We start from the raw sequence: 12,486 nt of genomic DNA on the forward strand, positions 1-12,486 counted from the left end.
TGAATTGTAGTATTGTTTGTAAATGACCGTGTCTCCAGAATCAGGAAAAAAAACTCCAAACAAAAGAAACCATAGAATATATCAGAAAGGAGGCTAATGGCTAATCCTTCAACCCTTTGACGACAAACCAAAAAGAAAAAGAAAAATCTAACCATGTATACAAAAACAGAAGAAAACAAATCTACTCCAACCAAAAAATTGTTTATCTTAGTTCCTGAACTGCGTTGTGCTCAGTCGAATTGTAATCTACGATAGAACAGTAGCAAAAAAACAACTCTGTAATATATGTTCTGTCGCCACATTCAGTAATGTAAATGTTCTGTCGCCACATTCAGTAATGTCAAGAGCTCAACTCTGTAGTATATGTGGATCTGTATATCCTGCATCATGAATCCAACTAATGCCCAAGCTGTGGAATCAACCTGGTTGCTTTTGTTGTTGTTGCATACGAGGAGGGGACCAGCAAGAGCACCTTGCCGGTGTTGCCGCCGGAGCACCTTGTCGCGGGAGGAGCAGGACCTAGTCAACAGGAGGAGCCGGTCAGAGAGAGAGAGAGAGAGAGAGAGAGAGAGAGAGAGAGAGAGAGAGAGAGAGGGAGAGGGAGAGAGAGAGAGAGAGGCGGGGGAGGGGGGTACCTGCCGGCGAAGGGAAGGTGGCGCGGCAGAGGAGGGGGCGGCGCCGGAGGGTGACGGCGAGGCGGTGGCGCAAGGAAGTGACGGCGAGGCGGCGGCGCAAGGAGGGGGTGGCGCCCGAGGGTAACGGCGAGGCGGCAACGCAAGGAGGGGGCAGCGCCAGAGGGTGACGGCGAGGCGGCGGCGCAAGGAAGAGGCAGGGTAGCAGGGGCGGCGCGGGGGAAGAGGCAGGGGCAGCACCGCTTCAGGGCAGCGTATGGGTAACTGGACGCAGCGAACCTGGTTGTACCCACGGTTTGTATCCCATAATGCATCAAATGGTTTCATCCCATAACCAACTATACCCAAACTGGTTCCTCTCAAAACTGAAACCAAACCAAACTTAAGAAATGCTCAGCCCAATAAGACCTAAACCAATCAAGCCCATAATAAAAACCAACCCATTTAAACCAGTTTTTCTAAAACCACTCCTAGATTTACGTATAATCATACCCGCGGATACTTGAGGTGACATTGGAGTATCTAGGTAACGTTAGGGTTTTGGTTGGTTTGTGTCTTAAGGTGTTATTCTAGTACGAACTCTATGATAGATTGAACGGAGAGAATAACTTCATGTTATTTTACTACGGACTCTTGAATAGATGGATCAGAAAGGATAACTTTAAGGTGGTTTCGTACACTACAATAATCTCTTTGTTTATTCTCCGCTATTAGTGACTTTGGAGTGACTCTTTGTTGCATGTTGAGGTATTGTTATATGATCCAATTATGATATTATTGTTGAGAGAACTTGCACTAGTGAAAGTATGAACCCTAGGCCTTGTTTCCTAGCATTTTAATACCGTTTGTGCTCACTTTTATCATTAGTTACCTTACTGTTTTTATATTTTCAGATTACAAAAACCTATACCTACCATCCATATTGTACTTGTATCACCATCTCTTCGCCGAATTAGTGCACATATACAATTTACCATTGTATTGGGTGTGTTGGGGACACAAGAGACTCTTTGTTATTTGGTTGCAGAGTTGTTTAAGAGATACCATCTTCATCCTACGCCTCCCTCAGATTGATAAACCTTAGGTCATCCACTTGAGGGAAATTTGCTGTTGTCCTACAAACCTCTGTACTTGGAGGTCCAACAACATCTACAAGAAGATTGTGTAGTAGATATCAGTGAGTGTGAGTGTGAGTGGAGAGAGGAGAGTGGGGGGTGGCCGGTTGGGGAAGATAGAATGGCTTAGCAGTAGCGCGCTATAGGGAAATGCGCTAGTGCTAAACGCTCTAGCAATAGCGCCTTCTGATAAAATGCGCTACTACTATGTGTAAGAATGCAAAAATATACATTGATCATCAATGATCTTTTTGTGTACAATCTGAATTATCAATATGAGTCCTCACTGGTTTAGAAACCGAAGAAGACTCATATTGCGGCCACAAATTCTACACATAGAGTTCAATGAAGACCAAGTGGTTGTTATAGTTTGAGAAGTAACATATTTAAGGTGGTAAAAACCCTGTTCGCGGAGCGAGGTGGGACTACATTTTTGGAGTAAGCTTAGCAGTAGCGGGCATTGCCAGAAAGTGCTACTGCTATGATCAGTAGCAGTAGCACTCTTTGTATTAAGGTGCTGCTGCTATAACTAGCTTGACGGTGGGGTCATGACAATTATAGCAGTAGCGCGGCTTATGGCAGCCGTGCTACTGCTACATTTATTTTAACAGCTTGTTTCATGGGCACACGCTACTGCTACGTAGCAGCAGCGCCTTGTTTTAAAGCGCGCTGCTGGTAAGATTCTGTGTATAGACTTTTTCCTAGTAGGCTAGGTCAATATTTCAGGTAGATGAAGAACTTGGTCGAAAGCGGGACGCCAGACTTCCACACCAGACGCCAATGCTCGGACATGGTGGACCCAACCTGATGCAGCATGTTGGTCGGCTGATCACCTCGCCCGCCGCGGTCTCCCGCATGAGCCCGCCTGCGTACTTTGCTCTCAAAAGACCGAGACCTTGCACCACATTCTCACCGGGTGCGTCTTTGCTCGCATAGTTTGGCATGCCATCCTCTCTTGGTGTTGCCCTGGTATCGCTGCGCTGGACGGGACTTCGGGCTTCTTCGACTGGCTGCATTCGACCCTTCTCCTTGTGTCGCCGGCCAAGCGGTTGGGGATCTCTACGATGGCCGCGCTTACCACTTGGGCCCTTTGGTGTCACCGCAACGCCATCATCTTCAACAAAATCTCACCGTCTGCCGCACATCTCATCGCCAAGATCATGGACGATGCCTGCTCTAGGGCCTGTGCCGGAGCCAAAAGACTAAGCAATTTTATTTATGTAACCTGATTCTTTGTACTCGGGGCTGCGCATCCCCTCTTCTTCTGCTCGCTCGGGTGTCATGGCCGCGCCAACTTGCGTGTGCGCCCATGACGTCGCCCTGCACTTTCTCCCCTCTATCAATGCAATGATATTCGAGAAGAAAAAGGTGAATAGGTCATCAAAGTTTACTGCAAGCAAGTTTCATCGATCGATGCGGCTACAAAAGACGGGATTCTACATAATGATCAGGCATCGCTGTTAAATTATTATCCTTGGTGAAACATGACAATCAATCTTTTTTTTGCAACATAAAAGAGTTTTATTGCTTACTTAAGCAGGCATACAGTCACGATACAACGTGTTCATTAGGAAAACAGGAGTGTAATTAAGCCATAAACATCTTCTCCTAACACTTGTCGCCTGCTTCGCACATAAATGAGCCGCTTCATTAGCTTCTCTACGTACAAATTTCAGCCTAAAACTCTCAAATTGATCAGAAAGCTCCCTGATCTCTTGAAGAATGGCAGCTATCTCCGAACGATCGAAGGTATGACTCCCACAACTTAACAATATCAATCTAACCAGCTTCCTTGACACTTTTGTTTTCTGAAATACCAGCAGCTACAGTGTAACACAACATCTCATTCAGCCCTTGCATTCTGGGACACTTTTTTTCGCATGGTAGGGAGCAACACTATTACAGCTCGGCGGGCACCTGTTATGGATTTCCTTCTCTTTTTTTTCGAATGGTAGGGAGCAACACTATCACGGTTTTAATTGATATAACCAACACAACTGTTGGATGTATCACATATACAGCAGGCCAAGTGTTCAACGCCACACACCAAGTGAATCCCATCTCTAATGCCACAACAGGTGCCTGTCGAGCTGTAATTTCAGTATTTCATGGATTCAACTAAAACTCAACCCTCAAAGTAGCGAGGGAGGGAAACCACCCTTATCTTTAGGTACAAATATTTCTACCTACCAAGGGTTAAAAAGAATCTGGTTTTGTGCCAACGCCTGGTATGAGAAAGAACATCTGCTATGTGACTTATCTGCTGTGGCGATTCTTACAAAAAAGGTGCCATGCTCAGCTTCTAGTAAAGATCCTAGAATATAGATTTAACAGTCTAGTCAGGATTCATGTGACGGAATGGTGGTGAATGGAGGAACTTGTACATACATTATTACCCCAGTCTTACTACAAACATATCCCTGAGTTAATAATCATGTTGCTCTCTCCTGAAGAAGTCCTCTCCACTTGAGCAAAAGAAGAAGATGAAAGAACTATATTTCTAGGTTTGTTTTTATGTGCCTAACATGCTTGTGACTTCACAAATTCAGCTAAAGTTTAACCTTCGACCAATAAAGCAGTGACGTGAAAAACCACACTTATCTTTAGATCCGGGCCACACTTTTCTACCTACAAAATGTCCACAAAATTCACGCGACAAATATATCTAGGGAACTTATCTGCTGTGGTGATTATTGTTATAAAAAAAGTTACCGTGCTCAATTTCTAATAATGAGCAGGATTCAAAATTGAAGTTAAGTAACCTAGAAAAAAGTTAACACTGGTCAGGATTCAGGTAGGTGAATGTTGAACTATACACAATTAAAACTTGCTGGGAAGCATAGGTACTTGAGTAATAAATGGCGAACTTGTACATATATTTGCCCTAGTCTTACTACAAACATATATATCAATGAGTGAATCATGTTGTTCTCTTCCCCTGAAATGTCCCTTCCCTCGAGCCCAAAAAGAAAGATAAAAGAAATATATATTTTCTAAGTTCATGTAGCTGCATAATTCCTGACACCATCAATAGAAGGACATGTAGGATCATAAAAGAAACTCATATTTCTTTACCTTATATGATACAATATAGAAGAGATAATTCACAGATAATCGTTTCAATTCTTTCTTTCTTTCTTTGAAACGGATTCAATTCTTAGAAATTCATAAAAACAGAGCTACCATCGATGGATAACAAGCTGTACACTAAAGATATTGATTTGCATAAATAAATGGGAATAAGAAGGTGAAAATACAAATGATTTCAAACATAATGCACTCCAATATCTTATATTACCACACATCGACAGCTAAAAAGTAGCCACAATAATTAGTACTAAATGACAGCAAATAGATTAAATGGCTAGGTGCATTCATACAACTATGCAAGACCCTTACCCTTACAAAGTCTTGGCTAACAAACATTGTTCAAGCCACAAAAGGCATGCACCAGAACACCAGCAGAGAAGAATACGAAACTGGTAGACAGAGGAATTGGAGTATATCTAAGCAATGCCACGAAATTAGAAAGTAGGCCTGTACCAACCACTAATTTTTACAAAGGTATTGTGCCCTGTTGAGTTCCAGATGCTGCACTGACTCTCAGTGACCAACTGATGGCAATTCCGCAAAACAGGGAGTATAAGGTAGCCCAATCATGAACTCATTGCAGATAACATGTACTTTCTGATTATCCATATCATACGACACTGTCTTCTTCTTCTGGTTGGTAAGGAAAATGACATTACAATCTGGATGAATTGCAAACATCTGATAAAAATCACCATCTTTGCGACAATGCCTTCCGAACAGCTCTGAAACATTAACAGTATGCTTTAGGGTCCACTTTCCAGTACCATAGTCCTCAAGAACCCAAATATCGAGTTCACTATCATCACAATAATCCACCTGCCACGCATACAAGCGCCCTTGAGATTGCCCAGTCAAAACAATATTAGAGCTCGTCCAGTCAACTGGCATTTGAATCTCCTTCCAAACTTTCCCCTCCACGTCAACTGTGGGTATTATTGAGTTACAAAGGGTGGCCAAATGCATGGTGCCATTCAAGAAGACATGTGTGCGTCTACTACAATCCACATGAGTTACGGAGGACCACTTAGTCTGCACGTAAGTCCACTGTCCAGTTTCTGATGAGTAGATCGCCATTTGTCCAGGAAGGTGGTCAGCATTGTAAGGGGTTGCAAACACCATAAAGCGGGTTGGCACAGCGGCTTCGAAACCTAAGTAAGTCATTGGTATGTGTTGGTGTATGACTATATTTACCTAGTTCCTTAGGGACTAAAATATAAAATGTACACATACTATAGATGTATACAGAGAGAGGGACCGAGGAGAATGGTCCAGAAATTTCCCCAAATCCTCTCCATGGTTCTTCCAATCCCTAAAACTATTCTCTCAAATCTTGCTTGATTTTCAAGATGGCATCGGAGCAGGTTGAAATCCACTGCGTTTCTTCTGTGATTTGAGGTTGGCGGTGCTGTGTTGCCGTCCAGATTCGCCAGCTTGACTACGGCGGCTAGGCGGTAAGCTTTGAATCATCAAGTCGCCCCTGTGTTAGTTGATAAGAAAACGAGAAGCTAGTGATGTCTTGCCGCATCTAGCCGCACTGCCGCCGGTATACAGATTTGTTAATCTGCAGGCGAGCTTCTTGCTGTCATCCGCCAATATACGGCCACTGCCTCCTCTGCATCTGACCATCTGTATGAGAAGGTGATAATAGCACATGTGATTTCCTTTGGATTCTTGCGATTAGTACTCACTGACTGTGAGCTCGTCAAGTCAAGCTTATCTTTGCTTGGTGGCCGGATTAAAATATTCTGCTTGTGCTGCGTTGTGTGCATCTGAGAGCAACTCATACTAATACATCTACTTGCCATTGTGTACGAGTGTGTTGTTGGTGGAGTGCTAAAAAACAAGTCCTGTGTGACTGGGTGTTTGTTTTGTCGTGGTGAACTATGGCAGATCCAAGCAAGGATAAAGCAGGGGATTCTAGTGTGGATAAGCTATATGAAATTTTCAGCAAAATGTTTGAGCAGCAGCAACAACTCAGAGTGGTTCCTGAAGGAATCAAATATGCACTTGAGCCTAATCCAGTAAAGCTGGTTGGACCGGGCAATTACATCAGCTGGGCACGACATGCCCAGTTAATCCTGAGTTCTCATGGTTATAATGACTTGCTTAGTGCTGATGAAGGAAAACAGCTAAGTGACACTAGTGCAAAACAGGTTAATGACAGAGCGTTGGTCTGGTTATTAGGAAGCATGGAACCACCAATTCGAGAACAAGTTGAGACTATGACTACTGTATCTGAAGTATGGGCAGCTTTGGAGAAGCAGTTTGTAGGGAGATCCAATAAAATGCAAGGTAATCGTATTATGCATGAATTGACAAACCTGAAGCAAGGTGCAAAGTCTGTGACAGAGTATGCTGGTGAGACCAAAAGACTGTACAGAGAACTGCATTATTATCATCCCTTTGAGCCCGTTGACAAACAAGACTTGGCTATTCATCATACCTGGTTTGAGCCATTTGTGAGCAAGCTCTTTCTTGATAGCTTAAATGAGGAATTTGACCTTCGACGCCAACTTATATTCTCAAAAACTGAGTGGCTTAGTCTTGATGATGTTATCTCAAGTGTGATAGAGGAGGAGACTCGGTTGGCTCAGCCTGAGAATGGCCTAAAGTATACAGATGCTCGTGCAGCCTTATCCATGCAAGCTCGACGTGCCCCAAAGTTTGTTGGCAAATCAGATAAAAACAAACTTTTCTGCAACCATTGTAAAAGGACTGGACACATAAAGGATGCATGCTTTGAGCTGCATGGCTTTCCAACTTGGTGGGAAAAAGGAAAGTCTCGGCCAGGGGGAGTTCATGGAGCAAACAAAAAACAAGCTGACCTCACTACATCCAAGGGGGAGCTACCAGTGGTCGATGTGCGAGCTCTTGAGGATTTTACTTCCAAGCTTAGACTCTCAGAAGGCTCGTCTACTTCCCAAGATTCCTCTAAAGCTGAATCTAGTTTCTATATCAATTCACACCAAGGTATGAAACCTCACCAGACCCACACTTATACAACACAATCAAACCCTTGGGTTATTGATACAGGAGCTACTAACCACATGACAGGAGCCTCAAATTTGTTCACTTCTTACACACCTTGTTCAGGTAAGGACAACGTACGTGTAGCTGATGGATCCATGGCACCTATTGTAGGACATGGATCCGTTAGGTGCACTAAGACATTGTCCTTATCCCCGATCCTACATGTTCCTAAATTTCCAATCAACCTCTTATCTGTTAGCTCTATTACTAAATCCCTTAACTGTAGAGGTTGGTTTGATCCTACCTGTTGTGCTTTTCAGGAGCTAGCGACAGGGAGACTGTTGGGGACTGGGACCGTGCATGATGGACTCTACTATCTTGATGAAGGAAGTGATGAAGTTGCTTTTGCATCATGCTTGTCTCCTAGCCAAGAACTGCTACTCCATCATCGCAGGCTTGGCCATCTATCTTTTGCTGCATTATTACGTATTTACCCCTCTCTTTTCAAGTTGTGTCCCAAGGAGCTCCTTGTATGTGATGCTTGTGAGTTAGCTAAACATACAAGGGGTTCCTATCCTAGTATAGGTTTAAGAAGTGCCAAACCATTTGAAATGATTCACTCGGATGTTTGGGGACCCTGTGAGGTTCGTTCCATTTCTGGGCACCGATGGTTTGTGACTTTTATTGATTGCTTTAGTCGTTACACTTGGCTTTATCTCTTGAAGCATAAGAGTGATGTGTTCTTGGTTTTTAAGGATTTATGTGCTCTCATTAAAAATCAACATGGGGCAACTATTAAAACCTTGCGTTCAGACAATGGTACTGAATATATCAACAACGAGTTTGGACAGTTCCTTGCCTCAAATGGCATTGAACATCAAACTACCTGTGTTGATACTCCGGAACAAAATGGTGTTGAAGAGCGTAAAAATAGACATTTGCTTGAGGTTGCACGCTCACTTATGTTTACAATGAATGTGCCTAAATTTCTTTGGGGGGAAGCAATAAAAACCGTGGCATATTTGATAAACCATATGCCTCTTCGGGTTCTTGGTCACAAGACTCCCGCTGAGTGTCTCTTGAATTCTAATGACTTTGTAGTTCCTCCAAAGGTCTTTGGGTGTGTGTGCTTTGTGCATGATTATAGGAACTCTGTTGGAAAATTAGATCCCCGTGCTCTCAAATGTGTTTTCATGGGTTATTCCTCCTCTCAAAAGGGTTATAGATGTTGGTGCCCTTCAGAGCGCCGGTTTTTTGTGAGCATGGATGTGACGTTCCGTGAGCATGAACCATATTATGGCTCAACAAGTGACACTGACATTGCATTATCCCCACGTGAAGTGCAACAAGAAGGGGAGAGTAGTAATATAGACTCTCCATTAAGCCCCATTCTTGTTTCCACTTCGAGTGGTTTACCCATTCTAGATAATGCTGAAAATCAGGGGGAGGAGACAAATAATGATGGGTGCAATAATGGTTCTGGTCATGGAGACACAGAAAATGCAATAGAAAATTCTTCATTTCCTTCACAAGACGGTGAGCTTCACATGCATGAGGACCCATGTACTAACACTAACCCATGTAGTTCCGCCACTCCTATTAGCACCGCGGGGCAGAGTGAGAATCAATTATCTACCCTTGCTCCTGAAAATAATCTACCGATTGCTTTGCGAAAACCTACTAGAAATCGAAACATTCCAGGACACCTCAAAGATTATCAACATGATATTGCCAATTTAATTTCCTATGAATATTGTAATCCACCCTTCAAAAGCTTTATTGCCTCTTTAGACTCTGTGTCCATACCATCTAATTGGAAAATAGCTATAGAGGATCCAAAATGGAAGGAAGCAATGTTTGATGAGATGAAAGCCTTGGAGAAGAATGAGACTTGGGAGCTCGTGGATCTACCACCAGGTAAGCAACCTGTAGGTTGTAAGTGGGTTTTCACTATTAAGCAGACCCCCGAGGGAAAGGTGGAGAGGTACAAAGCCCGTCTTGTGGCGAAGGGCTACACACAAACATATGGAATCGACTATGAAGAGACCTTTGCACCGGTGGCAAAGATGAATTCAGTAAGGACACTTATGTCATGTGCTGTAAACCTTGATTGGGATATTTACCAGATGGATGTGAAGAATGCTTTCCTTCATGGTGATCTCCAAGAAGAAGTATACATGCATATACCTCCTGGGTTTGAGTCCAGTCAAACCGGTGGAAAGGTGTTGCGCCTACATCATTCTCTATACGGTTTAAAGCAGTCACCACGAGCTTGGTTTGACCGGTTCAGACAATCCATGCTAAAAAGGGGCTATGTTCAAAGCAATGCTGACCATACACTATTCTACAAGCATAGTAATAGCAAGGTTGCAATACTGATAGTGTATGTCGATGACATTGTGATTACCGGAGATGATTCCACTGAAGTTGCAAATCTGAAACATCATCTTGCACAGGAATTTGAAGTGAAGGACTTGGGAAAACTGAGATATTTTCTTGGTATAGAGGTCTCACGGGGGTCAAAGGGCATTTTTCTCTCACAACGGAAATATATCTTGGATTTGCTCAAGGAAACAGGTATGCTTGGTTGTCGACCTGCAGCTACACCTATTGAGCAAAATCATCGTTTAAGTAGTGATGCAGGTACACCCGTGGATCAAGAGCGCTATCAGAGACTTGTTGGAAGGTTAATATATTTATCTCATACTCGTCCAGATATTGCTTTTGCTATGAGTGTAGTTAGCCAGTATATGCATGACCCAAAATCAGCTCATATGGAAGCTGTAAACAGGATCCTAAGGTATCTTAAAGGGTGCCCAGGAAGAGGCCTTTTATATACCAGACAAGGAGACTTACAAGTTGAGTGCTATACTGACGCTGATTGGGCTGGTTCCCTAGATGACCGACGCTCAACATCTGGTTATTATGCATTTGTAGGAGGAAACCTAGTTTCTTGGCGAAGTAAAAAGCAAGGTGTAGTGGCTCGATCTACTGCAGAGGCTGAGTTTAGATCTATGGCTCACGGCATATGTGAGTTACTATGGATACATATCCTCCTAGCAGAGCTGCGGCTGTACAGGTGCAAGCCTCTGATGTTGTACTGTGACAACAAAGCTGCCATTGACATTGCAAATAACCCTGTTCAGCATGATCGAACCAAGCACATAGAAATTGATCGTCATTTTATTAAGGAGAAGCTTGATAGAGGGATAGTTTGCCTACCGTATGTAACCTCAGCTAGTCAGGTAGCAGATGTCCTTACAAAAGGACTCCCCGAAAAAACATTCTCCATGTTTTGTAGCAAGATCGGTTTGTATGATATATTTGCCCCATCTTGAGGGGGAGTGTTGGTGTATGACTATATTTACCTAGTTCCTTAGGGACTAAAATGTAAAATGTACACATACTATAGATGTATACAGAGAGAGGGACCGAGGAGAATGGTCCAGAAATTTCCCCAAATCCTCTCCATGGTTCTTCCAATCCCTAAAACTATTCTCTCAAATCTTGCTTGATTTTCAAGAGTATGCCCTTCTTCCACGGGTGGCTGCACTCTTGAGCCGGAAATACTACAGGAGGCAGCACAGTCCACTCTTGAGTCGCGGGATTGCACACAACATAATCATTTTCACACACGGAACACGAATTCCAGCAGCTGCAAAGGAGAAGACCTTGGCACAATTGTTCGACATGAACGTTTTCGTACCTCTGCCGCAAGAAAGGGAGAGAAGGGTCGACCAGAGGCAGACCTCTCCCGGACAAATTGCGGAATTTGAGGACACCGGCGTTCTTGTAGAAGAAGCCGGAGAGGGTCTGTGGCGACCTCTTGAGGATGTCACGGGCGATGCAGAGGGCGAGCCACGGCTTGGACACACACTTGAAGCGGCAGAGAGACCTGTAGGGCACTCGCGAAAGGATCTCGACAAGGGCGCCCTCGGGGAGGCTCGGCACGATCTGCTGCTCTTGCTCCAGCTTCTGCTTCTTCTCCTGTCAATGATACAAATGGTTCGTTCAGGTTCCCGATTCCTTTCCTTTCTTGGATCGAAGATGGGGGCACACTAGAAGATTGGAAGGCCTTGTAAAAAAAGAAGAGGGACTTGGAGCCGCCGCCCGCCGCGGGAGCCGCCCTTCGCTCCGGGAGCCGCCGCAGGTCACCGTCCATCGTGCCCTTCGCCGCGGGAGAGCCGGAGCCGCCGCGAGCGTGAGCAACCGCCCGCCCATCCTCTCCCGCCTCCCGCCCATCCTCGCCTTCCTCCCGCCGCCCGCCGGTCCTCTGCCGCCGCCGCTGCCAGCCGGTCCTCTTCTCCGCCGCCCGCCCATCCTCTCCCGCCTCCCGCCCATCCTCGCCTTCCTCCCGCAACCCGCCAGTCCTCTGCCGCCGCCGCTGCCAGCCGGTCCTCTTCTTCGCCGCCCGCCCATCCTCTCCCGCCTCCCGCCCATCCTTGCCTTCCTCCCGCCGCCCGCCGGTCCTCTGCCGCCGCCGCTGCCAGCCGGTCCTCTTCTCCGCCGCCGCGAGCATGAGCAGCCGCCCGCCCATCCTTTTATTGTGATGAACCATTTCTTTTGCAGGTGATTAGTGTTTCAGTTCTGTATCATTCAGATGTTTTGGTACATTCAGTTTTTAATTTCTTGTGGAATTAACTTTGCATCTCTCACCTTTTTTGCTCGTGGAGAGA

At 44.8% G+C, this 12,486-nt stretch overlaps 1 protein-coding gene across 1 annotated transcript; it reads right to left on the minus strand.

Annotated features, from left to right (window-relative positions):
- Positions 1 to 5,029: 5,029 nt before the first annotated feature.
- On the minus strand, positions 5,030 to 12,021 carry LOC123068945 (uncharacterized). Its single transcript, XM_044491655.1, has 2 exons — positions 11,339 to 12,021; positions 5,030 to 6,007 (listed from the first exon to the last, which is right to left on the minus strand). Exon 2 carries the CDS (start codon positions 5,999 to 6,001, stop codon positions 5,351 to 5,353), a length of 651 nt encoding a protein of 216 aa, XP_044347590.1. The 5' UTR covers positions 6,002 to 6,007; positions 11,339 to 12,021; the 3' UTR covers positions 5,030 to 5,350.
- Between the last annotated feature and the right edge of the window lie 465 nt (positions 12,022 to 12,486).

The sequence above is a fragment of the Triticum aestivum genome, chromosome 1A (genome assembly GCF_018294505.1).
Source record: "Triticum aestivum cultivar Chinese Spring chromosome 1A, IWGSC CS RefSeq v2.1, whole genome shotgun sequence".
Classification (NCBI taxonomy): domain Eukaryota; kingdom Viridiplantae; phylum Streptophyta; class Magnoliopsida; order Poales; family Poaceae; genus Triticum; species Triticum aestivum.